Raw genomic sequence first — 27,318 nt, 5'->3', positions numbered from 1 at the left:
GTTACTAATCGGAGTATAAAATACGTTTAATATATTCTACTTCAAAGTAGCCAATCACGAAGCTTTTTATTGTTCTGATAAATTAATTAATGCATTAAAAGGAACGTACAAAGTCTACAGATAATGTTTTGAGTTTGCTTATTGTTCGTAGCTATTAAAACCGAGTAAGTACCAATTATTTGTACCATTTAAACATTTAAGCCGTGATAAGATTCTCTAGACGTAAATTTAATTTTCCGATTATTCGTTTTACAAAATACCATTTTTATTTACGAAATTCGGTTTTCGGTTTTTTCGAGTTTTCGGTTTTCGCATGCCATAAGTTGTATCTAGAATTGTGTTTATCATTTCGGTTAAAATATCTTAAATCTGTATTTCGGTCTGGTTTCTCCTATTAAAAGTACATAAAAGAAAATATTTTGTAATTAATCTTTCTTGTGCTATATTAATTTAAAAGTTCGATATATAAGGTAATATATGCGAAGTCCAGAGAGTGTTTCTCGAGTACAATCGAATGTATATTGTTCTTGTTTTGCTTTATTCTCCGTTGACCACTTCTTCATTTATTGAACAAAGCGCCGAATAGTTAAAACAATTAATTTTCGTTGTAGAATAATATTAATGAACATATTTTACATTACTTTTTGCGTTAAGTTTAAATATTTACTGAAATATTTGTTGTACAGTACATCCGAGACACGTTTTTCAGAAATCGAGACTTTTTAGAGAACCTAAATTCGAATATTACGAGAATTGCCAGTCACTCGCTTTCTAAATAATGACGATTACATTTATTAATAGAAATGCTCTTTACAAATTACCGTATTTTATGAATATAAAAGATTCATCTCCTTTTCAGAAGAAAATATTTAGGAAAATAGTATTTCAGGTATTTATGCCATCCCGCACTTTCGGTACTGGTGCCCAGTACCAAAATGGAATTATAGTACTAATCCAATCCGAAGGTAGACAAATGCATAGCTATCTGCCGACTGTCAGACACGCTATGGTTGTAAATAAATAACGGAACGGGAAATAAATGGTGTATAAAATGGAAAAGTATCAATTATCGAAGGAGGAACTAAGGTTAAAGTACCCTTCCGAAACATGAAAGACAAATATTTTCCGTTTTTACGTATTTTCTCTTTCCAATGAGATCCACCGAGGGCCAGAAATAGCCAAAAACTGAGATCGGCTCTATAACTTATTCGTACTGATGAGTCGGAAAATTCCATTTACATCTCGGCTAATTATATAAAAATTTCTCGTATTGCGTTATTAGTTTTCGAAAGACAAAGATCAATACAAATACAAATAATAAATACCATTTTCGAAGTACCTGCACAAAGTCATTAGATACAGAAAAGTGTTGGTTCTTTCAAAACAGTTGTAGCTTTAAAAATGCTCGTTTTGAAGAATATCGCACAAACGTCACTGACTAAAATAGAAAATATTCTTAATAAATTTTATATGATATATACAATGTAACGAGTTTAGAAGCATTTTACAATTACATAACCTTTATTGTAAAGTAAACTCGAAAAAGCTTTATAATAAGCGTACGCAAAATTCGTTACGCTGCAACCCCTTGGAGTACAGAAAGGACACCCGAAATCTTCGAATTTCTTCCGGGAGGCGAACAGACAAACATTTTATAAAACGTAAAAAATAAAATTACATCACAGAATAAATTTTCTATTTAATAAAACGACATAAAAAGAGTATTTTAACATTAAGTAACACGTAGACAAATAGAGAACGAAATAAAAATATAGTCAGTTATTTATAACATTCGGCAAGGAATCGTTAATGCAAATGACTATAGCAGTTTCCTGTTTGTTTAGATTTCGATTAGATAATATTACTCTTTAAAAGCTACCGACTCCAAATTACTTTTGTCGTTATGATGTTCATTATAAAAATCTTGGTTTCGATTCGAACTCTTAAATGCGCAATTTTCAGCATTGAAAACTTTTTGTCGTTGGGTTTCTTATAAATGAAAATCATTACAGTATTAAAGAAGCAATGTAGAAATGCTAGTTATATGCATATATCATTACTACAGTACTTCTATATTACATAGAATATTACTGTTGTTACTTTGAGAGAGAGTAGGGCCTACCATATTTAACTTCAGTTTTTTAGACAAAAATAAAGTAATATCAAATCACTTGTATTCTTTAATAAATTTAAGTGATTTAACTTTACATAATACTTGTAAAATAATAAAAAAGTAAACTCAACTCCTATCTGATCATTCTCCATTTTAAGAGCACAACCACACAAGCGGCAGTCCGCTTACATTTCGGCTCATGCGTTCAGTACTCAAGATGGCAAATGATACCGATACTGCCGCTATCCACGTGTTTACAAATTTCGTTTTGTACGGCTTGCTTTATTTAGCTAGAAGAATTTGTCGAAGATTCGAACGAAGATATTGGATTAGAGATATTTTCTTGGCTCGAGAAAGAACTGGTGTACAAAATAGGCTTATTCCTCGATCAAGATCTCTTGATAAAGAATACTATTTCGAGTTAGATTCGGTTGTTTTGTTCTTTGAATTAAATTATATATGATTATTTGTGTAGAATTTGTGTTAAATTTATTATTCTTTCCTCTTTATTCTGATGTTAGTTATCTCGGTTAACCGCGTCAAACTTTCCGCCATTAATTAAAACACCACGTGATTGTGTTTTCTCACGTGACCACAAGACGAACTTTTATTGGCTGATAGAAACGCCTCTTGGCGGCGGTCGCCGCAAAAAATACAACTCAATCAACTTTTGCGAAACGAGAAAAGCGGCACAAAATCGAAAGCGAATGACGTCACTTTTTCTGCTGCGAGAAAAAGTGACGTCATTCTGCCGCTTTTCCTTGCCGCGCCGCATGTGTGTATCCTCCATTATCGATACAATAAAATTTGCAATAAGTTTAAAATAATATTTATAAATTGGTACGAATATTAATTTTTTTTATTGAAAACATATTTTTCTTTCCATTCCTTGCATAAATTCATACGTAATATTTTGATTACAGATGAAAACTTTTCTGGCAACTTTATAGCAAGAATCTTATAAATATGGATAATCCTATGCAGGACAGTAGGTAAGTACAGTAGTGAACCGAAAATCGGAATCAATTGGGGACTGGGGTTGTTCAGATTAGGGATTTGTTCCGATTACGGTTTATGTACGAAAAAATATATTAACCTGTCCGATGTTCAAATTTTTTTCCGTTGCGTATCGCTTCGTGTTGAATTTTTCTCCGTTGCATGTCGCTTCGTGTTGAATTTTCGTCGATTTTAAGCCTAACGAAAATTTTTATAATAATAATCGAGGCTATCGTATCGTTAAAAATTATTTCTGCATTTTGTACAAACAAAATAAATATATTGAAGAATATAAAAACATGAAAATTATACTTTAGAAGTAAATTTAGTATCAAAAACGTTCGATTCAGCACGACACAGTCCGACTGAAAATCGTGCCGATTACCGGCGATTCCGATTACCAGGGTTCCGATTTACGAGTCTCTATTGTATCTACGTTATTTAGTTAATATTTGTAAATTTACTTCGAATAAAACGATAAATAACATAGCTTTAACTAGGAAACTAATTAAAAAAATAATAAAACTAATAATTAAATAATGAAAAATTTAATTATTAATTTAATTTAATGTTAATTATTTCATAGCCAAACTTTACGATTTCTTACATTTTACTTACGGTTATTAAATCATTAATGCGAGAAGTAAGAAATCATATTTTCAAATCTAATAATTAAAATTTTAGCTTCGGTTCTGAAAAAGTTTTAGTAGAAAATAATTTAAAGGATTAATTGAAAAATTGCAATATTTAATAAATTTCCCGAAAATTGTTTGATATTTCTTATAAGATTTTAGTGTAATGTCGAATTCCAAGCAACGAGACCGAATTAAATATTCGTTCAATCAGTTATGAAAAGAGATAAATATAGTGAACCGGTGAAGATGCCACACTTTTCGCTTTTGATGGAAATGCCCGGTTCGTCTTATTTGTGTGCTTGGTTGCCATGCAAATATTAAATTCTGAAAGATATTTCGAAAGTACTTATTAGCACAGAACAACAGAAGATAAAGTTTCGTTTTTGTAATATTGGTTTTCTTTCAACGTGCAAATTAGGCGTCTTACCCGGACTGTGCGGGTAAGTTGCCTATATTGTTCGTATGAAACCTAGTGAATCATTTAAACAAACAATCTCATTTCGTTGTCAGTGGCCGCTGACAATGGAAAACAGTTTCGGTGCGTGTCGTACATGATTTAAGGTGATCGATGTATTAATACTTTCAGATGCTTCACTGATAAATTTGTAGCATAGATAGAAGGGAGTTTGTAAATATGGGTCATAGGCTTCTTTCCCTCAAAGAGCACTAAAAAATCTAGGTTCTTAGTACCTTTCTCCACCGCTACAAATGCAAACTGATTAAGTCTTGTAAAAACTGTTTATTTAAAAATTTCTCAAAGGTCAAATCCGGCATATGGTAATGACGATTCAATAGTTGTAAAGGGCATTTGTAAGGTCGGTTGGTTGGAATAAGGCCAGCAACGCCAAAGCCACTTGCCCAGAGGGTGTCTTCGAAGAGGCTTTTTTTTATGGGGTCTCGACCCCTGTTTAAGTGTTAGACATACCAAGTATAAAGCGTGTTGGGACCAATTGTTGCCGCCGGGATTTATCCTCTCGGCCGCTGATAAGGCTTCAAATTATTATTTGTAGTATTTTTTACTAATATGCATCGTCTTATATATATTTAAGTTTTATTGGAAAGTTCTTCAAAATAAATTTTTAATTAATCACTTGAACCTTTGCAGTTTTTCACAGTTGCTCTCGGATCCGAGTTTTTCTGAAATATTATATTTCGACATTATTAATCTTAATAATTTAATTATTTATTTACAGTTACATAACAGTTCTTTTAGAAGATACGACTTGCCATACCTGCTCTTGTAGTTATATTTGTCAAGAATGCAGATTAAACCTAACTACGCAGGTAATAATTTTTCAAATAATTTGTACACGTTTTAAAATATATTATCGTTTTGTTTATTATTAAAAATTTCATAGGAACCGATGGAGATAACCTGTTCTAACATTTCCGGCCAATTACTTCCGGTTTGTCCAGTAAGTTACAGTTTAAATTATAATTTGTCTTATTGAAACAAATTCATTTCCAACTACTCGATAATCGCATCCTTTTAATTTTTTTTTTTTTTTTCAATTTTTTTTCAATTTTTTTCGAAATTAAATTAAAATTTTAATTATTAATTATCATGTTTTGAAATTGTTAAGATGGCGACCACAACTGTGGTAAAAGAAAAAAGATTTCAAACATTATTTAGAGGAAATATAAAGCGATTTATGGCACAGTCAATATCGAATTGTATAAGAGAAAATTTTGATAAAATCTCGTTTCTAACTATTTAATTATTCCTTAATTATTTTCCAAGCATTTGATCAAACAAGAAATGAAATTAAGCCACGATTCATTGGAAATTGAAGAATCGTACGAGGTCTGTACTTATAAATACTTATAAAAGTACTCAGGAAATGCTTTCTAAGTGTTTTTAAAAGCATAAAAATTATTTACACGTATTTATTCATTAAACATCGTGTTCAAATACATTATTTAGATAACAGTCGCTTGTGTGTAGCTCTCAATCGATATTTCTGTTTAGTTAGAGTCGATAAATTATTTAATAAATCGTATTAAATGTTTCTAATAATTTCGGCCAATTACTTCCGGTTTGTCCAGTAAGTTACAGTTTAAATTATAATTTGTCTTATTGAAACAAATTCATTTCCAACTACTCGATAATCGCATCCTTTTAATTTTTTTTTTTTTTTTCAATTTTTTTTCAATTTTTTTCAAAGTAAATTCCCAATATTCGTTTATGAATAGAATAAACCGAATTTGTTTATATATTATTTCTTAAATGCTAGTATTATATATTATAATATTAGTCTATATGTTAAGCTGAAAGACCGAAATCGGTCATTGAGCGAAAAAAAGCGACCACAACGCGTTATGGTCGTTTCAAAACGACCACGGCAGGAATTTCACTTCGTGGTCGTTTTGAGTTAGCCACATCGCATTGTGGCCGTTTTACAAATGTCACGACGCAAATTTCGCTTCGTGGCTGCTTTGAAACGACCACAACGCGTTGTGGCCTTTTTTTCGCTCAATGAGGGATTTCGGTCTTTGAGCCTAACATATATATATATTATTAGAATTTGTTTAGCAATATATTCTTTTACGGATGATAAATTTTAGAAAGAATATGATAAAAATGAATTTGTCTGTATTTAGAATTGCGTATTCTATGTTAATAAAGCATAATGATATGATATTATTTTTAGATTACAATCAATATTGTTACGAAGAATGATGATTATATGGTCTGTCTATTAGTGTTTTATACAATTTTTCTAAAATAATTTTATTTATCAGGAAATAAAAGAAAACAATGTTGAATTTAAGTTGGCACTAACGAAGCTATTAGAAAAAAACAAAGTAAGTTAAATGCTACGATATTATGACCCATCCTAATTTATAATTAATTTATTTACATTATTTTAAAATTCTCAAATTCTGAAGCTATTATAAATGCTTTTTTATGGGAGATTATATATTTTACAGAAATATCCGAGAGAATATTCGAGCATCACAGTTTAATTTCAGAATAAAAATTTCATTCCATTACATTATAATAAAACTTTGTCGATACCGTTCATATGTGGCAACAAACTTAAGTTTTATGCTACTTACGTATAACTTACAAACAGTCGATGCAATGTTCGAAAATAATTTTAATTCCTTCTTTCCGAAATGTTATCAGGAAAACTCAGAAAATGTGTATTTATTTCATATTTTATGTTAATTAGCTGAAACTAGGGTTTCTCGTTTCACGGTCTTTTGATTTTCCCGGGATTCCAGGATAAAAGTGAACTGTTTCCCGGGATCCCGGGAAATCCCGGGATAGAATTAATTATTTTTATGATATACATAATATCTTGAAATCAAATGATATAATTATTTTTCATTTTCTAAAGTAATTTAATACGTTTGCAACCTCTAAAATCATATTAATAACGCTGTGTAAGAAATGTATTAAAAATTATCTTTGAATTACGTAGAAATGTTCACCAATAGAAAAAATTTATTTAAGTTTGCTGGAAACTGCATACAACAATAAAAATATGTGACTTTGAATTGAGTTGAAAATTTAAAGAAAACATGAATTTAGATCAAACTTCTAACTTAGAAGGTAATTTTCGTTTTTTAAATAAAACACAATATAAAATATTATTGTAAATTTTTATAAGATTTTAAAAGGCAAAGATGGTCAATACTCCGATCACTCAATCTAATTCTTATTTTAGTAATAAAAAGTCTTGCTACCGAGAATGCCCTTTCCGATTCAATTGATGTGATTGGAATCGTGTTTAATGCATTTAAGAGAAAACAGATGTTATGTGTTTTTTCACCTGTAGCCTGATCTAGTTCGTTTTCGAGATTGTAGTACTTCTTTTGCTCTCTAGTATTCTTGATTTGTCTACCTTGGCTGCTTTAATAGCGGTATTAAGCTTGTAGCCCGATAATTCGACAGTTTGTTTGTCTTTAATAATTAGGTTTATGAAGAAAAACTTCATACTTGCAGACTTCGTACTCGTTTGTATCCTTGCCGAATTTGCACAACCTGGCATTACGCAGTTATTGAAGCTACTGGACATGGTTAAAAACTAAAAGAGCATAATCACAATCATTCCAGATATTACAGGTTCCGACAAGTAAAGAATTTTCAAAATCCTGCCACAAATAAGCTACGCATTGATTATTGGCCATTTGTGACGTGCCATAACGAGCAAAAATTTAAAAAACTAATAAGTAGGTTTAAAATTAATAAATACAAATTTATTCTGACAGTTTATGAGTTAATTATACTTTCTATTGGCAACATTTTTTGAATTTTAACACAAAGTAAGAAAAAAGTAAATTTGCGGGATTTTTCGGGATAAGAAAAATTTCCCGGGTTAAAAAACAACCGGGATCCCGGGATCCCGTTTGAGAAATCCTAGCTGAAACTAATTACTAAAAAATGGTTAAAAGCTTGTAGAACTAAATCCTTTTTTAAAATTCAATGTAAAAAACAATTTGTATAAAGTTACGCATTATAAACCGATTAAAAAGTCAAGACATCAAGGAAAAGAGTAATTAGAACCGTTTACAGTAGACCCCCCTATAACACGGTAGATACGTTCCGTGTTATATGAATCCGGGTTGTACGAGTCAGTTAAATACATGAGCATATCACAGCCCGGCAAGTGTGCAGTTTAGGGGCTGCGGCTGTTTGAAAGGTTTTCTTCCGTAAAATTAATCGATTCTAGATTAATTTGACTCAACATTTCCAAATCACGTATAATTTTTTGGGAATAAATCCATATAAACTGCTATAAACAAAACATTGTAGGATTACTTACCGAGTGCCCACCATTCGACAACGCCATTGCTTAAGCTTGTTTTCGTCGCAGAGCGGCTCATCGAACGGAGGGCGCGTGTTTCCTGATCAGCGAATTTTTCGCAAAAAAATAACTTAACTTTGGAGACATCATTAATAAAAATATAATTTTTATGGCCGTTGAATAATAAATGTTTTTTAGTAGGTCCAGTGCTCGTTTAAACTCAACGGTTTGTACAATATCCGCTATTGGTCCAGATTCGACCAATCCTGTTGCGACACGAGTCGGCGATGACGTTTTACCGTGTTATACGAGTCTTTTTTAGCGTGTTATCCGAACCCGATCGCAATTTTTTCGCCGTGTTATACGAATCCGTGTTATATGAATTTGTGCTATAGGGAGTCTACTGTATTTTCTGTATGAAATTATACAAAAAACAACAACAACAAAATTATTAATGCAGCAAGAGTTGGAATAATGACATTTTCAAATTATATCAATTTTTCTCATTGATAGCTCCATAAATTATTTTTATATATTTTTTTAAATTACGTTTTAGGAATTCTTAGCATTGAAAAACGAATTCTGGCTTTAATTTAAGCATGTTTGTTCTGGAATAGTGTACACTATTATGTCATTTCACGTCATTCTTATAGTTATGAAAAACTACCATAATGACGTGAGCTTGACGTAAAATTATAAATTATGTAGACAAAACGAATGCACTTTAGTCTCAACAATATCTATATTCAATTTTTAGGAATTTCTGTTTATCCTCTGACATGTAATTCATTGAATACAAAATGCTTACTATTCTTTTCTTCATTTCAATTATACATTCAAATTCATTATCATTTATTTTCGCCATTCTACTCCAATTACTAATTTCACATCTCTAACAAATTATGTTATTCGTTTATTTCTGAGTTTTCTCGACACGTTTTTGACATCACACGCATTTCAGCAGATGATATATTAATTTCTACTGCCGAAATCCGTTTGCTGTCAAATACAAGATAAGACGAAATGTCGGAGTACGTAATTTTCGGACAATGCCCAAAACGATTACGACAAACCACATATTGTCCAAGAGAGCTTAGATTTGCTCCTACTTCAGCTTTTGACGATAACATAAAGTTTATATACAGAGTGCATAAGACAGTCCTTTTAACCGGAAAATTCTTGCGAACGGAGTGAGCTACAGCTATGCAAGGTAACACTACGGTAACGGGTATAGTATGAGTACTTAGTAATAGAGCAGACCTTCTACCTGGCAATAAATGTGAGGCTTCCGGTGCTCCACTTTATTTTCAGACGTTCTCTGTTTCGCTCAATGCTTTACAGAGAGTTGGATACACTATTGCGGTCGTAGCCGCTACATTTTTTTTACCCACATATATTCGCATATTGTTAGTTTTTTTTTGTAACTCTTTCCGCCCTGTGGGCACTAAGAGGGCCTCTTATAGCAAGCCCATTATGGGTTCGGCCAGGCCCACAATGGGGCGGCCGGGTGGTGAGGGACGGGGACCGACGTATCCGGATGCACCACCCCCCGAAAAATTCCTGGGGATTTTTCGACCCGTCGTATATTGTTAGTATAGTATAGTATGAGTATGAGGTAACGGTATAGTAAAGCGACTATGCCCGACTTAATGCAAACGACAGCAGCGCCCCTAGTGGCGAAATTTGGAAGATAGGCAGTGCAAATCGAAAACGAAAACAGATAGAGCAAACTTTCTAATTGGGAAGTTTGCTCTGAGCATCAATGTTAGTACGAAACGAATGTGGTTCACACGGATAATTGTTGCCTGTATATCCAAAAGTGTCCGAAAGCGATGCACGCCATTTTGTGTGACGTTTGAAAGGAATAGCAATAGGTATGAAGAAATACGCACAATTTATTGCATAAAATACGTACTTATGTCAATACAGTTGATAACATCACACAAAAAAAACAATGGAAAGGCAAACTGTCATTCAGAAATAACAAGTTAATTAATGTCGAGTATGTTCAAAAACTTGTACGTATTTTATGCAATAAATTGTGCGTATTTCTTCATACCTATTGCTATTCCTTTCAAACGTCACGCAAAATGGCGTGCATCGCTTTCGGACACTTTTGGGTATACAGGCGACAATTTATCTTATCCGTGTGAACCACATGTCGTTTCGTACTAACTAATTGATGCTCTAAAACTTTCTAATTGGGAAGTTTGCTCTATCTGTTTTCGTTTTCGATTTGCACTGCCTATCTTCCAAATTTCGCCACTAGGGGCGCTGCTGTCGTTTGCATTAGTCGGGCATAGTCGCTTTACTATATCGTTATTTCACTTGCATAGCTGTAGCTCACTCCGTTCGCAAGAATTTTCCGGTTAAAGGGACTTTCCTATGCACCCTGAATAAGCCAAGCAATTCACTGTTTCCTATTACATTTCCAGACATAAGCTTTAAATATTTCATATTTAAATCTTCTTAACTATGTATTCAAGTACACAATCAAAGATAATTTGATGCGCTGACAGATTATAAACAAATTAATAAACATCAAATTATTAGTCAAGCTTTAAGCTCTTCTATGACTGCATTATTTACAACACAAACTCTAAGACACCATTTTACTCACAGCCGTTTTTTGATATAATTCAAACGTTTTCGGTTATTTTTAATAACCTGTTTCAAGAACCGTTACAGTCGAATGCGGTCGTAATTTGAACAAACGTCGCCAATTACGATTGGCGACGTTTGTTCAAATTACGACCGCATTCGACTGTAACGGTTCTTGAAAAAGGTTATTAAAAATAACCGAAAACGTTTGAATTATATCAAAAAACGGCTGTGAGTAAAAAGGTGTCTAAGAGTTTGTATTAGTCAAGCTTTATTACAAAATATGCAAAGATTTATTGTACTTAAATACCTTTTACGCCATCGATTTTTACGCCAAAAGAGAAAAATAATTTGTCAGAAATAGTTTTGTGAACGATTCAAAAAACGATAAAACAAGCAGATTTTGGAAAATTTCTACGTTTCGGTGTAAAATGGTGTTTGCGCCAAAATGAATGTCTTATGTATGTTGTAACAGATCCTAATTTTAAGAAATTTAGATGTCATTATCACATCTCCGAAAAAGGTTCTAAAATATTATATTAAATTATAACTTTTATTGCGATATTTATCCATATTTTACGTTACATCGAATTAAAACATATTTTTCGAGATTAATGTAAAGATGTAAAATTTAATCCTAATTGTAGAATTGGGAAAAGAAACTAAAGAACTTAGAGGACAACCTGGAAGAAATGAAAAGAAAATTAAAGGTAATAATACTATTAGCGTGTCAAAATAATTTCGAGTTTTCTATGCCTTATTATTGAAATTAAACGATTTTTTAAAATTTCAAACCAGAGGAATAACTGGGCCCACCAGTGGCCTGGCGGTTCTGTTGCTAAACACTGGGAGCTCAGTCGTGGGTTCGTGCCGCGCTCGGACGGGCTTCGTCGAGTTTTCCGGATTTTCTCCGCTTCTGTAACGCCCGAATCGGGGCTAGTTTCCCTTAAAAGACCTCCCGGATGGCATCATTTTTCTCGCGTAACACCTTTAGCCAGAGCTGGTAACGAGGGGGTGCCACTCTGATCTTAACTTCCCCAAGATACATCTTGGTGCACCACTAATCCTTAACTAACTTGCGCCGGGTGCTTGCCGAAGTCAGAAATGACCGGATATGGCATGAAGAAGACGTAGGAATAACCGATCAAATATGGCGGTAGACAATATAGACTATTCGTAACAAAATTTCGTGACGGTTCGACTTTCCCCTGGGCTACTCTCCTTTGCTTCTCCCGCTTGTTCAAAAATTTCGTGACAATTCACAATTTATGGATTCTCGTACGCCGTTTTATTGCTTTTTTCTTAACGGAAAAATGTGTCATGACGATTTCAAGCTAATTATATATATATAAGCTATATATAGAGAGAAGTTTATATAGTAGTATACATTCTGTCAAAGAGAAAATGCCAAATATCTTCTTTTAATTTTTGTTTTGTATGCTAATATCTATAAAAATATTTTGTTTTATATCTTTTCGTTATATAATTCACCGTCTATATTTAATTCTGAAAAAACGGAATCCGAAGAACTTATTCTATGTTTATTAGTTGATTGCTGTATTAGAAAGCAGTGTTAAGGATTCATGAGATATGGATATATATATATAATTATTAATGTGAATTTAACATAAAATTCCCAGTTCTGTTTGTCGTAGGGTCTATGTAACGTATTAAACAACATAAAAGATGATATTAATAATCATGTATAAGTTAATTAGATATAAAGAACTTAATAGATTCAAATAGTTATCCTTTATTAGCGAACCTTCCTTTTGTAGAAAAAAACATTTCTGACAAAACCAACACACGAATTTATTTTTAAATTATACTTTATTGGTTTTTTTAAAATAATTTAATAAATATTTTATGTTAAATTTGAATTTCAAGGCTTTAATTTTAACAATAGTAAATATATTATAGGAGTATCGAATGAAATGTGAACAAGTCAGTCAAAGCCAAATCAATCAACAGTCGAAAGATGTGATGTTTGTAAGTAAGCATTTTAAAACTTTAATCAAAGTGTCATGCAATGCTTTAGAGCCAAAGCCTCGAATCATGTTTAAATTAAATATTACATGCAATAATTTAATAAATTAACATTTAAATAGTAACTAGCATTAAGCTAATACTACACTTTTGCTCAAAAGCGTGAAACAATTGTATGAGCTGTTTGATTTCCTTCAGAATATAATAAAAAGAAAACTGTTGTATAACCGAATATCGTATTTGAAAGTGAAATAAGAAAGATAAAGAATGTGGATTAGTCTCTGTAAACCTTGTAGACGGGTAGACTTATCTCACAGCAGACTGGTCAGCAAACTATTTTTCTTTTTACGAACGGACTACAAACGCATTTCGGGTTGGCACAGTGTTTTTGCAACCCCTCATCAGTGCTAGTTCCAATAAAACAGAATTAAAAACATGACAATGGTATACCTTAAACAATAATATAAAAACATAAAACACTTACAATGCACCTCAATGTAAATTATGAAGTAATGCTACAAGTAGGGTGTGGAAGGATTAACCTTCCTCATCACGAACCATTATCCAAGTGGATACAAATTGTAAACATTATATAACAGTAAGGATGGTTGCCAGATGTCAGTTGACTTGGGGGAATGGTCACATGTGTTGACAATGTGGGGGTACACATACAATATTATTAAAAGTTATAACCGTACAGGATACACATTTACAAGTGGAATATGTTTCAAATATACAGAGTTGGGACTTAATCACTAGAATCAACAATTTTAGCGTCATTTATCGAATCATACCATCTGTGACAATTTGCATACCATCTGAATTATTAATTAAGTTATTTTTTTGTTTTCTAATTACTAAAAGCTCTCTAAATTTCCTTTTATAGATATCTTTTTCAAAATGTATAACTTTTATTTTATCACGGTTTATTTTACAATTATAGTTATTTGTATGGTCATACCAAGGAGAATTATTGTACTTCAATCTAATGGCTGCTTCATGTTCTTTCACTCTAGCTTCCAACACACGTCCAGTTTCACCTATGTACATATACGGATTTTGACAATTGCATTCTAATTTATAAACAACACCAGCACTTTTTAGGCAATTAATATTATTATTGTTACTTTTATTTAGGTATTTATCAATATTCTGTGCAATTTTATTCGACAAAGATGGGGCCAAGCAAATGTTATAACTTTTAAAGCTATTATTACAATGATCAAAAATATTTTTAATATATGGGAAACTAATATATGTTTTTTCATTTTTAAACTTCGTGTTATATCTATTTTTTAAATAACATGTTTTCCATTTAGAAAGAATAAATTTTGGGTAATCGTTCAATATAAATTTAGTATCTAATTCCTTAAGTTTGATAATTTTATTATATTCATCAGATATACGTGTATAAATATTTTTCAATTCCATTATGTATGAATCCGTTCGAGACTGCACATTATTTAATATTAAACAACTTACTACAACACCTTGTGAACGTGCAGCCCAATTTTATTACTTTCAAACGTTTTCGTTCATATTCAATGAACTTTCTCAAGAAAAAGAAAAAACAAAACAAATATAGAAAACAAAATCGAACTCTTAGTACAAAAGCAAAAAACGAACAGGCTTTTCGAATTTTTTGAAATACGTTCCGTTGCAGCTTATGTACGTCATCTATAACCTTGCAACCGGAATTATGCAAAGCATAAACTTACAGAAAATTACAATACCGAAAAAATTAAAATACCGAAAAATAATACGTGCCGAGTTATGACTCCTGATTATCTTTTTCATATAAATGCATTGTTTAATAATGCATATTAGCTTTCTAATAATACTGTTTATATTAGACTAGAGAACCATGCTGCTGACACTTTTGTAGACTCTCGAAAATTGATTGCGAGGCCTTTATGGTTCGCTTTACAAATTTGCCAAGCTTCCGCATAGTGTCGGTGTTTACGGTCTCGGACTATCTGCAGTAGACGTGCTTTGTCCCAATCGGCTTTGATGTCTTGTGGGTCCGCTAAAACATAGGTTGCCAGTACAGTGCACGGTTGTTCCTTTTTTATATTTCTTTGGTGTCCAGATATTGAGCAAGCATTGGTGGGCCTCACCGAAACTAAGAAAGAAATGTTCAGATGGGAAATTGCGCTGAAACTCAAGCAAGATAAACGTAAAAGAAATAGAGATCCTATATGGACGTATATCAGAAAAACCCAGAACTGGCTTAAAGACAACAATTTAGTGCTTAGTAGGGCCGATAAATCAAAGGACATTCTTATTATGAAGAGAGCCACATACGACCACATGCTATCAACATACATTAAAGATACCTGCTGTACGATTGCACCCCCCAACGCCTTGGAGAAACTGAAAGCAAGAGTCAAGAAGTTCGCAACCACACCTTTGGCCAAAAAACTAGGCATCAGGAATATAGTGATGCAATCACCGTCGACTCCAAGACTTTTTGGTTTTGCTAAAACCCATAAAAAGAACAAGGATATAAGACCGGTTGTCGATAAAGGATACGCTCCCACAATAGTACTGTAGAAATGGGTACACAACTTTGTGCGCCAAAATAATCCCAATAATCCGTACAGCGTCAAGCAACCTTTAGAAGTTTTAAGCGAAATGGCTAATATTAACTCGCAGGATGTTAAGTATATGACAGTGCTAGACTACAAAGCCTTATATCCATCCGTTAAACTGGAACCCTGCTTCTGTCATCTAAGAGATATTCTAGTTAGCAAGATCACTTCTCCAGAAAAGAAAAGAAAATGCATCTTAGAACTGGCGCATCTTACCATTTTCTCTGCTCTATTTAGCTTCAAAGGCATTACGTACATGCAACAAAAAGGGGTAGTTGTGGGCAGCCCCCTTGCAGGTACGCTATGTGAGATAATACTAGCAACGCTAGAAAAAGCAACGCTGCCGAAGTATGAAGCGCAAATGATAATGTATGCTCGATTCGTAGACGATGTACATATATTCTGGAACGTTAAGCCCAACATACAGCGTTTTATAAAAGATATAAATGACAACAGATTCGGCTTGGAGATAGAGCTGGAGCAGAAAAACGACAAGATCGTACATTTCCTGGATCTTCATATACAAATTAACAGCCTAGGACAATTCAGTACCAAAGTCTACAGAAAGCCATCATATAACCCCATATTTATTCCGTGGATCTCGCACGATCCTCCTTTATATAAGCTGGCAGCGTTCAGAGCGCTTATCAAAAGAGCTTATTCGCATTGCAACAATGAAAGCGACAGAATGGAGGAACTGAAATTTATATACAGGTTAGCCAAGAAATACAAGATCGACATTAAGGCTATTACCAGCAAGAGCAGGACGCGCCATAAGATGAAAGACTTATCAATAAGGAAGAGTGTATAATGATGGAATATAACGCATCGCTAAGAAGTATCTTTCGAAGCATAGGAAAAGCCAAGAACAAAAGAATGGTATATAAAAGAACCCTCACCATGTACCAACTATTAAGATCCGATAAAGATGAAGCAGACAGAAACACACTCCCCGGTGTTTATAACATCCCCGTTACGGATTCTAGGAGACATAATAAATTAATGTATGTAGGGGCCACAGGAAGATCTATCAAAACAAAGTTAAAAGAACACCAAAGAAATATAAAAAAGGAACAACCGTGCACTGTACTGGCAACCTATGTTTTAGCGGACCCACAAGACATCAAAGCCGATTGGGACAAAGCACGTCTACTGCAGATAGTCCGAGACCGTAAACACCGACACTATGCGGAAGCTTGGCAAATTTGTAAAGCGAACCATAAAGGCCTCGCAATCAATTTTCGAGAGTCTACAAAAGTGTCAGCAGCATGGTTCTCTAGTCTAATATAAACAGTATTATTAGAAAGCTAATATGCATTATTAAACAATGCATTTATATGAAAAAGATAATCAGGAGTCATAACTCGGCACGTATTATTTTTCGGTATTTTAATTTTTTCGGTATTGTAATTTTCTGTAAGTTTATGCTTTGCATAATTCCGGTTGCAAGGTTATAGATGACGTACATAAGCTGCAACGGAACGTATTTCAAAAAATTCGAAAAGCCTGTTCGTTTTTTGCTTTTGTACTAAGAGTTCGATTTTGTTTTCTATATTTGTTTTGTTTTTTCTTTTTCTTGAGAAAGTTCATTGAATATGAACGAAAACGTTTGAAAGTAATAAAATTGGGCTGCACGTTCACAAGGTGTTGTAGTAAGTTGTTTAATATTAAATAATGTGCAGTCTCGAACGGATTCATACATAATGGAATTGAAAAATATTTATACACGTATATCTGATGAATATAATAAAATTATCAAACTTAAGGAATTAGATACTAAATTTATATTGAACGATTACCCAAAATTTATTCTTTCTAAATGGAAAACATGTTATTTAAAAAATAGATATAACACGAAGTTTAAAAATGAAAAAACATATATTAGTTTCCCATATATTAAAAATATTTTTGATCATTGTAATAATAGCTTTAAAAGTTATAACATTTGCTTGGCCCCATCTTTGTCGAATAAAATTGCACAGAATATTGATAAATACCTAAATAAAAGTAACAATAATAATATTAATTGCCTAAAAAGTGCTGGTGTTGTTTATAAATTAGAATGCAATTGTCAAAATCCGTATATGTACATAGGTGAAACTGGACGTGTGTTGGAAGCTAGAGTGAAAGAACATGAAGCAGCCATTAGATTGAAGTACAATAATTCTCCTTGGTATGACCATACAAATAACTATAATTGTAAAATAAACCGTGATAAAATAAAAGTTATACATTTTGAAAAAGATATCTATAAAAGGAAATTTAGAGAGCTTTTAGTAATTAGAAAACAAAAAAATAACTTAATTAATAATTCAGATGGTATGCAAATTGTCACAGATGGTATGATTCGATAAATGACGCTAAAATTGTTGATTCTAGTGATTAAGTCCCAACTCTGTATATTTGAAACATATTCCACTTGTAAATGTGTATCCTGTACGGTTATAACTTTTAATAATATTGTATGTGTACCCCCACATTGTCAACACATGTGACCATTCCCCCAAGTCAACTGACATCTGGCAACCATCCTTACTGTTATATAATGTTTACAATTTGTATCCACTTGGATAATGGTTCGTGATGAGGAAGGTTAATCCTTCCACACCCTACTTGTAGCATTACTTCATAATTTACATTGAGGTGCATTGTAAGTGTTTTATGTTTTTATATTATTGTTTAAGGTATACCATTGTCATGTTTTTAATTCTGTTTTATTGGAACTAGCACTGATGAGGGGTTGCAAAAACACTGTGCCAACCCGAAATGCGTTTGTAGTCCGTTCGTAAAAAGAAAAATAGTTTGCTGACCAGTCTGCTGTGAGATAAGTCTACCCGTCTACAAGGTTTACAGAGACTAATCCACATTCTTTATCTTTCTTATTTCACTTTCAAATACGATATTCGGTTATACAACAGTTTTCTTTTTATTATATTCTGAAGGAAATTTTGCATAATTTGGTGCCCCCTGGCAAACTTTTTATGGACCCCAGGGGGCCGCGGCTCCCCTGTTAAGTACGGATTAAGTACAGTACGTTATATGAGGCACCACTGTAACAGTGCTGCCTCATATAACGTACTTAATCCGTTTCAGATGCACGTCCGTTAAGTGAAAAGTCCGTTATAACAAACGCATTATCGCATAGAAATACATGTTTAATATCTAATTTGTTCCGCAGCATAAAATAACTGTACTGTACCATAAAAAATGAAAATGGAGCAGTCACCAATTATGCCGGGTAGTCAGATGTTGTGAGGAGGAGGTGGAGGAAAACTTTCTTCACACATTCATACTGACACACACTTTTTACACAATTCAGCAGGTCTCTTTTTATTGTTTTTTAATCGGAGTCAGATTCAGGAGAGGTTACCGGGGCTTGCAGAGTCAACACCTCTTGTTCAATCCTTTGTTTTTGGTAGCTGACTTTTTGAAAAACATGTCTAAGGTGGTCTGTTTCTCTTTCTTCTTCAACACCTGTCAGAAATGACGGGCAAGGGTGTCATTGTAGAGATAATTGATCCTGTTGGCCTCAGCTGTGTTTGGATAGTGAGTGTAGGTAAACTCCTGAACCTCTCCCCATCTGACAAAGATGGCAGCAGTTGAAATTGGTTGATTGGATTGCTCCTCTTTGTCATCAGATGAAGCTTTCCTTTGAGCTTCATCATGTTCCTGGGCCAGAATGATTGGATCTCTTCAGTTGTCAGCTCTTCTTGGCGTTCTTCAATAAGCTCCTCCACATCCTCCACCTCCACCTCCAATTACAATTCTCGGGCTGTTGAGAGGATCTCTTGCACCAATTCTGTATCTGGATCCATTCAGGAACAAGCCTCTTTCAGGCTGAATTGAGGGTCTTCTGCGTGACTTCTCCCCAGGTCTTCTGGATGAGTCTGATTGCCACAAGAACATCAAACTTCTCTTTCCAGAACTTTCAGACAGTCATGTCTCCACAAAGCTGACATTCTTCAAACACCTTCATGAAGAGAGCTCTGGTGTACAGCTTTTTGAACAGAACCTAAAAAACCACCTCTGCTGGCTTTAAACTCCTCTTCTTCATTGCCACTGATGCTGCTTATTCAAGGAGTGTTTTTCTTCAACTCGTCATAGATGAGTTTGGTTTTTTGACAGATAGCTTCTTGGGTAGAGATATCACCTCTCATCTGCCTGTCATGGATCCAAACCATCAACAACCTTTCCATTTCGTCAGGGAGTGAAGACCTACGCTTCACGTGGAAGATCTAGGAGACTCCCTTGGTGACCTGATGGCATCTTTCTAGGAGAGTCCCTAGGAGAGTCCCTTGCTGACTTGATGGCATCTTTCTTGCTTAAAATGGTGTTGATGGTGGTCTTGCTGAGACCAAACTCTTTGACAAGGTCACACTGTTTTACCCCACTCTCACTTTTTCTGATGATTTCTTGCTTTGTTTCAATTGAAATCACTTTTCTGTTTTTAGAAGCCATGATTTGCACAACACTTGAATAAATGTAAATACCCTGCACTGAGATGATGTACTGTACATTATAAACTAGGGAGCAAGCCGAATCCCAACAGGAGCTCTGTACTTCAGGCAGCGAAGGAGCTCGACCGCCGTGGCTATTCGTGAAGGAAAAAAAACCAGCTTACTCTTCTGCAGCCAAAGAGCAACTGTTTTCAAAGGCTCCTAAAATACCTACATCAAGAAGCTATTCTGTGAAGCCAAGGGGAAAACATCTAAAAATAGCAGATTGTCGTTGGCAACAGCAAAAGAGTGGAAACATCATTCGCACTTGTTCGCCTCACGTAACTGCCCAACGGAAAATCCGTTATTCGCAGCCAGTTCGTTGCGGCAACTCCAGTCACGTAACGGCCAAACAGAAAGGCCGTTGTTCGCAGCGTCCGTTATTCGAGGCGTACGTTATACGAGGCACCACTGTATTAGCAAATACTTGTCCAGCTGTAATCCCATTTTCACCTCACCTTAATTCTTAATTGGACTGTACCATCACCTTGACAATGACTTTTACAGTGAAGTTGTTCGACTTTGAACTGTAAGAGTAATATAACAAATTCTGATTTAATACACATATCAGTTTTTTGTTGTTTTTTTTTAATTAGAATTTTTACGGACTTGTTTTCGTTTCAGCATTCAAAGTTTTGTTCGTGTTGTCCAAGTGTCTATTAAACTAGCATATTCTATTTGCTACTTTATAATTTAGTTTATTATTTTATAAACTAATTCATTAATTTTAACTTAAACTTCATTTTTATATTTCTGAATTTTATAAACAGAGTTTAAAACATTTAATAAGTTTTGCAGAATACTTTTTATGATAAACATATTTTCTTTATGATTTTTAGAATAATTCGTAAGACATTTGGCACGTGAGAAAATTTGCATCATTTCGACTTTTGAACGTGCACTTAAAAAGATTGCCCTGTCCTATTACAAAATTTTTATCTAACTCATAATACTATATTTAATGAATAAAAGTGCTTCTATATTATTTTAGGAATATGAAAGCATGAAAGAAGACTTCGAAAAACTGGATGCAATGTTCGAGCAGGCAAAATCAGTAAGCATGATACATTTGAATACCTTAAAGTAGATAAAAACTTAGCGTTAGAGATGAACGAATACTATCCTCGAATACGTGAATACCAGGAATAATTCGAAATCTCGAATACATTGGCAATAAAAGGACATTCGAATACTATGGTACTGTACCTCCAATATTGCGTCATATGTGCAGACAACGTCTCTTCAATTCAGCACCAATTGTTTAATCTGTGTCAAGAAGGGAAGCGTCAGAATGTGTTCTAATTATTATTTTCTTAAATAAAATTCTGCAATAAAAGAGAATGAGAGCACCTATTGATTAATCTGTTGTAGTTGAGATAAGAATATTGCAAAGAAACTACTTTGAAACTCAAAATCAAAATAATAAGTTTGATGTTTAGAATTTAGTAAATTATTTTTCTTTTTATTTTACTTTATTAATTTGTTTAATAGATTAAAATATTAAATAAAGTTATCAATTAAATAATTTAAATAAGATAGTTAAATTCGCTAAATACTAGGGTTAATCGATTATCCGAAATCTGATTAATATTTGAATTGGAGAAAAGTGTTATTCGTACATCTTTTCATTTAGCTATTTTCTACCTTTAATAAAATTTAATTTCCAAACGTTTATAATTACTTTTCTTTATTTATTTTTTATTATATAATTTATTAGCATTTTAAGTGTTGTTTCATATTACAATTTATACAATTTATATATATATAAATTATTTATATTCATAATTCACATTTATTTCGAATTCAAGTTGAAATTATTTTTCTTTTATTTTAAATGTATTTAAATTATATTTTAGTTCAATGTTTAAAATCGTTAGATGTATAATCTAAACCGAAAAATTAAATTGTATTTTGTAACATTTCATATTGTTAAGTGTGTTTTTGTAGATTGAAGATAGTCGCTTTAATTTATTCAAAACGTTTAATTTATTAAAGTTTTTGCTTTCCGAACTAAACAGATAAAATTTAAAAAGGAACAAACAAGTTATCTTAAATCATATTACATTTAACAGCGACTTCTTTTTTTAGAAAGAGAACAACAACGTTTTACTATGGCAGAAAGGCGAGAACGAACTGTTAGAAATATTGAACGAAAAACTTCAACAGACAAAAGTAGTAAGCAAGGCAATGCCATTTTACTAAATTAAACAAGTATTCTTTTATTTTCTATTTTTTAATGTTACAATAAAACTTTATTTAACGAGATTAAATACTTCTTAGGAACAAGAAAGAGTAATCTTGCAATTAAAAAATGAAATGAATCAAAAATTTAAAAAAATGGATGAAAAATTCGAGATTATAAAATCAGTAAGCAACAAATATAATAATTTAAAATATTATATTTCTTTAGGAGTACTAAAGTAAACTTTTGCAATTGCAAAATAATATAACTGAAGTACTCAAAAATTTGCATTCAAAATTTTAACAGTCAAAATCAGTAAGCAATAAAGTGATTTTCTGAATAATAATAATAATAAAATTAAATTAAATAACATTATTCAAATTTAATATAAAACTTATCAAACGCGTTTATTTCAGGAACAAAAAACTCAATTACATGGGGTGAATGAAGAAATAAAAAATTTGCATTCAAAATTTCAACAATCAGAATCTGTAAGCAATAAAGTGATTTTTTGAATAATATTAATAATAAAATTCAATTAAATAACATTATTCAAATTTATTATAAACCTTATCAAACGCGTTTATTTCAGGAACAAAAAACTCAATTACATGGGGTGAATGAAGAAATAAAAAATTTGCATTCAAAATTTCAACAATCAGAATCAGTAAGCAATAAAGTGATTTTTTGAATAATATTAAGAATAAAATTCAATTAAATAACATTATTCAAATTTATTATAAACCTTATCAAACGCGATTATTTCAGGAACAAAAAACTCAATTACATGGGGTGAATGAAGAAATAAAAAATTTGCATTCAAAATTTCAACAATCAGAATCAGTAAGCAATAAAGTGATTTTTTGAATAATAATAATAATAAAATTAAATTAAATAACATTATCCAAACTTAATAAAAAATTTATCGAACGCTTTTATTTCAGGAACAAAAAACTCAATTACATGGGGTGAATGAAGAAATAAAAAATTTGCATTCAAAATTTCAACAATCAGAATCAGTAAGCAATAAAGTGATTTTTTGAATAATATTAAGAATAAAATTCAATTAAATAACATTATTCAAATTTATTATAAACCTTATCAAACGCGAATATTTCAGGAACAAAAAACTCAATTACATGGGGTGAATGAAGAAATAAAAAATTTGCATTCAAAATTTCAACAATCAGAATCAGTAAGCAATAAAGTGATTTTTTGAATAATATTAATAATAAAATTCAATTAAATAACATTATTCAAATTTAATATAAAACTTATCAAACGCGAATATTTCAGGAACAGAAAACTCAATTACATGGAATAAATGAAGAAATAGAATATTTGCATTCAATATTTCAACAGTTAGAATCAGTGAGCTAACATTTACGTATATAAAACTAATAATGTTTTATAATGTATGTTGCTGAAATAAGGCCCACTTAACACATTTAAATGTGTAAGGAAAAATAAGGCAGCATAACAACAATGATTAAAACGGATATTTATCGAACGGTGTGTAAACAAAACATACATATTGCAGTGGCATATTATTTAGCAAATAACGGAAATATGATTTTTAAAGCTTTTTATTTGAGCCTTTTTAGAAGTCCCATATTGCAGTGGCATATTATTCAGCAAATAACATCAGCTATCGAAATTTTATGACATTAATTTTCGTCTTACTTTGGGCAAATAAATACACTTATATCCTCAGGCTAATTACTGCTCTTCGTGAATCCATTTTTCATTTTTATTAGAGAAAGTTTGTATAGTAGGCCTACTGATTTTCAGAAACCTTTTTGGATCCAGAGAAACTTCAATGTTTGAAAAATGCAGAATTTATTGTTTCAATTCCTGTTTTCGTGCTTTCAGACAGTGGTCTTTTTACATATTCTCATATCCGTTCTAGCTGTTTTTATTCCCTAAAATTATATCAGAAATGATAAACTTGCTAGCTCCGTTTCCCCGACTATCCTCTTTTTTATAGCATTTAAGGCCATAGCCATATTATCTTCAAGAGTCCAGTTCAATCTAATTTTTTCTGTAGGAGTCATAGTTAAATCTGGAAGAATAAATTTTCTCTGAAAGTTTTTCAAATTTTATATCGCTTCCAATAAGGCCCGTTCTTGTTGAGATGGGTCTTATTAATAACATTCATAGTGCCGTAAATAACAGTAATACATCTTATCTGTAACGAATTCTTCTTTTCTTTACACATAAACGACTGCCCTTTCCTTAATTTCATTCACAGTCCTGATATTTTATAATTCCTCCTAAATCTGCTAGAAATAAATTTCCATACAAATATCTTATACTAGACAGCAACTATCTGTGACGAGTGAAGATACTGTACTATCATATGCTGCCTTTCACCACGTTAATACGTTATCTGATCCTTATTAGGGGTTGGGCCTTGTTAGGGCAACCGTCCTTATAATTTTATTTTAACTCAAAACACCTCTATATTTCATTCATTAAAAAAAAATATTTTATGTACATATGTTTTAATTATTTTTATACCCTGAAAAGAAACAAGAAAGTGAGATTTCACAATTGCTGAAACAGAAAACTGAGTTAAAGGAATTGGAAGTAATACTCCCGGAAGCAAAATCAGTAAGCAATAAACTAACATTTCCAAATAAACATAAAAATACTTTAGATTATAAAATAAAATTATAAAGTTCAATAAAAGTGATTTACATGCTTTTTTAGGAACGGGAAAAACATATTTTACAATTGATACTTAATGAGATGAAACAAGCTAAATTAGTAAGCAATTGAAGAACTGTTTAATAAACAAAAACAGGAGCACATTAAACAACTATTTTCTATTTTGCAATATATTAATAATCTAGCAAGTTTTTAAATAATTTCAGGAATTTGAAAATAAGATTTTTCTGTTAGTGAAGAGTGAGATGAAAGAATCGTATGACAATTTGGATGTTAAATGGCAGAAAACAAATAGAGTAAGCAACGAAACATGTCTTCACTAAACAAATAATACACATTTTAAATAATTATTTCTCTTTCTCCAATAAATGTTTTAAATATTTATAGGAACAAGAAAATAATGTTTTTCACTTAGTGAAGAATGAGGTGAAACAAGAGTTTAAAATTTTAAATGCCAAATTGAAAGAGGAAAAACAAGTAAGCATTGCAATACCCGTTTAATAAATAAAACGGGAAACACTTTAAATATTTCTTGTCGTTCCTCCACGTAACAATGAATTAATAAATGTTTTAAATGCTTTTTAGGAATATAAGAGCTATCTTTCGAATCTGATGAAACGTGAAAAGAAACAAATGAAAGAAACTCTGAGTGACAAATTTCAAAATATAATATCGGTAAGCACGAAAACAATATTTAAATAAATAGTAATATTATTCTAGGTTCAAATTTGACATTCAGTGAATTAACGTATTTTTATATTTTCAGAAAAAAGTAAATAGAATTTCGCGAAGACAAAACAAAATAGAAAATAATTTACTGAAATTAATTGCAGAACTCAAACACATACAATCAGTAAGCAAATTTCATTAAACTTAAAATTTCATTCATTTGAATTTTTCAATACAATCTTTATTTAATGATTATTTAAACACGTTTCAGAAAGAAAAAAATATCTCGAAAATGCCACAGCAGGAAATAAAACAACCGTCAAATAAAAAGATTTTATCGGTAAGAAATAAAAATCTTTTACTATATAAAATTAAAAACACTCTAAGTAAATTATTGCAATGTTATGTCTGGATCTCAATTGAGAAAATTTAAAAGTGTTTTTATGCATTAAAATTCCAGTGCCATTCCAAAGCAAAAATGTTTAATTCTCTCAAAATAGCATGACATTATGGGGAAAAATACAGAATTTTATTTTTAATAATAAATGATGAATCGTTGAAATTGTTTAAATTCTAACATTTTTACTTTATTAAGTTATTAAGTGTAATGTTTCAGAACAAAAAATATATCAGTTGCATTCATTTTGTTAAATATGCAATGAATTTAAGTTTCAACAGTACACGGCAGTGATTACTAATGAGAGAAGCAATGAATTAAACAAACAAAAGCTAAACAGTATAATTAATTATTTTCTATTTCTGACAATAATCATTGTAATATTTGACAAATAAAAATATATCTGTTGCCAAATATGCAAATAGAAACAGAGCAAAAATACGTCAAATTAATTTTTTTATTAAGTTATGAATTTATGTTTCAGCAGAATATAGCAGTCACAATTGGGGAGGGGACCAGCGAAACAGACAACGTGAATGTAAGCAGTATAAATTATTTATTTTGTATTTCTTAAAATAATTTGTGTAATGCTTGAGAAAGAAAAGTATATCATGAACAGTAGTATTTTAAAATACACGATGAATTTTTGTTTTAGCAGAACGGAGTAAAGACTAGCGATGAAGAGACCAAAAAAACAGACAAAGAGAATGCATTTAGTATATCAGTTTGCATTAATTTTCGTAATAAGCAATGAATTTATGTTTCAGCAGAACGCAGCAGTAACTAGTAACGAAAGGAGCAGTGATGTAGCAGTAATGAGAGGAGCGGAGAACCAGACAATAACAATGCAGGCAATTTAATTACGTATTTTGTATTCTTCAGCATAATTATTATTGGATCAGCACTGTTGCCTTTGGCTTTATTGGTTGGTTTCTCTTTCTGGCTGGATAGTGAGAGCGTTGAAGTGACAAGTTTTTCCAGGTTTTCAGTTCATTTAATAAAAATTAGTTGTTGTGATTAAAATGGTTTTTACGGATTACTTGTTTTCTACAGGAAACGTAGCATACGTTCGCTTTCTGGTGTATTTCTGGTGTATATTCTATTCGGGTCATTTGAATCATTCGTATACATTGTCAGCAGTAAAGACGAATAGCAATAGGAAAAGCAAAGCTTTCTGTTACATTTCAAATTGCAATTCAAAGCCAAACGGGAGCCGATATAAGTTTTC

At 31.9% G+C, this 27,318-nt stretch overlaps 1 protein-coding gene and 2 long non-coding RNA genes across 4 annotated transcripts; 2 read left to right on the top strand and 1 right to left on the bottom strand.

Moving 5' to 3' along the window:
• The first annotated feature begins 3,069 nt into the window (after nt 1-3,069).
• Nucleotides 3,070-5,384, top strand: LOC136971967 (uncharacterized). 2 transcript variants are annotated; one of them, XR_010880254.1, is made up of 4 exons: nt 3,070-3,105; nt 4,938-5,028; nt 5,103-5,150; nt 5,328-5,384. It is a non-coding gene; the product is annotated as an uncharacterized lncRNA (long non-coding RNA). The 2 variants fall into 2 exon arrangements; XR_010880253.1 differs by having other exon boundaries at nt 5,103-5,159; nt 5,328-5,383.
• Nucleotides 5,385-5,483: 99 nt separating this feature from the next.
• LOC136971965 (uncharacterized protein PF3D7_1120000-like) lies at nt 5,484-26,941 on the top strand (the record flags this gene model as incomplete). The annotated part of the gene is made up of 18 exons (XM_067266483.1): nt 5,484-5,548; nt 6,487-6,549; nt 11,747-11,809; nt 13,020-13,088; nt 21,164-21,226; nt 22,261-22,347; nt 22,453-22,539; nt 23,651-23,725; nt 24,884-24,967; nt 25,067-25,123; nt 25,231-25,320; nt 25,412-25,501; nt 25,610-25,699; nt 25,791-25,877; nt 25,965-26,033; nt 26,575-26,628; nt 26,746-26,814; nt 26,858-26,941. Coding segments are annotated over exons 1-18 (1,326 nt in total), but the record flags the coding sequence as incomplete, so codon positions are not given.
• Nucleotides 19,101-20,235, bottom strand: LOC136971966 (uncharacterized). The gene is made up of 2 exons (XR_010880252.1): nt 20,045-20,235; nt 19,101-19,256 (listed from the first exon to the last, which is right to left on the bottom strand). It is a non-coding gene; the product is annotated as an uncharacterized lncRNA (long non-coding RNA).
• Nucleotides 26,942-27,318: the final 377 nt, after the last annotated feature.

This window comes from Centruroides vittatus, unplaced genomic scaffold (assembly GCF_030686945.1).
Source record: "Centruroides vittatus isolate TY-2023 unplaced genomic scaffold, ASM3068694v2 contig_2737, whole genome shotgun sequence".
NCBI classification, from domain to species: Eukaryota; Metazoa; Arthropoda; class Arachnida; order Scorpiones; family Buthidae; genus Centruroides; species Centruroides vittatus.
Note: the sequence above shows the minus strand (reverse complement) of the source record. Positions and strands in the feature narration are given on the sequence as shown.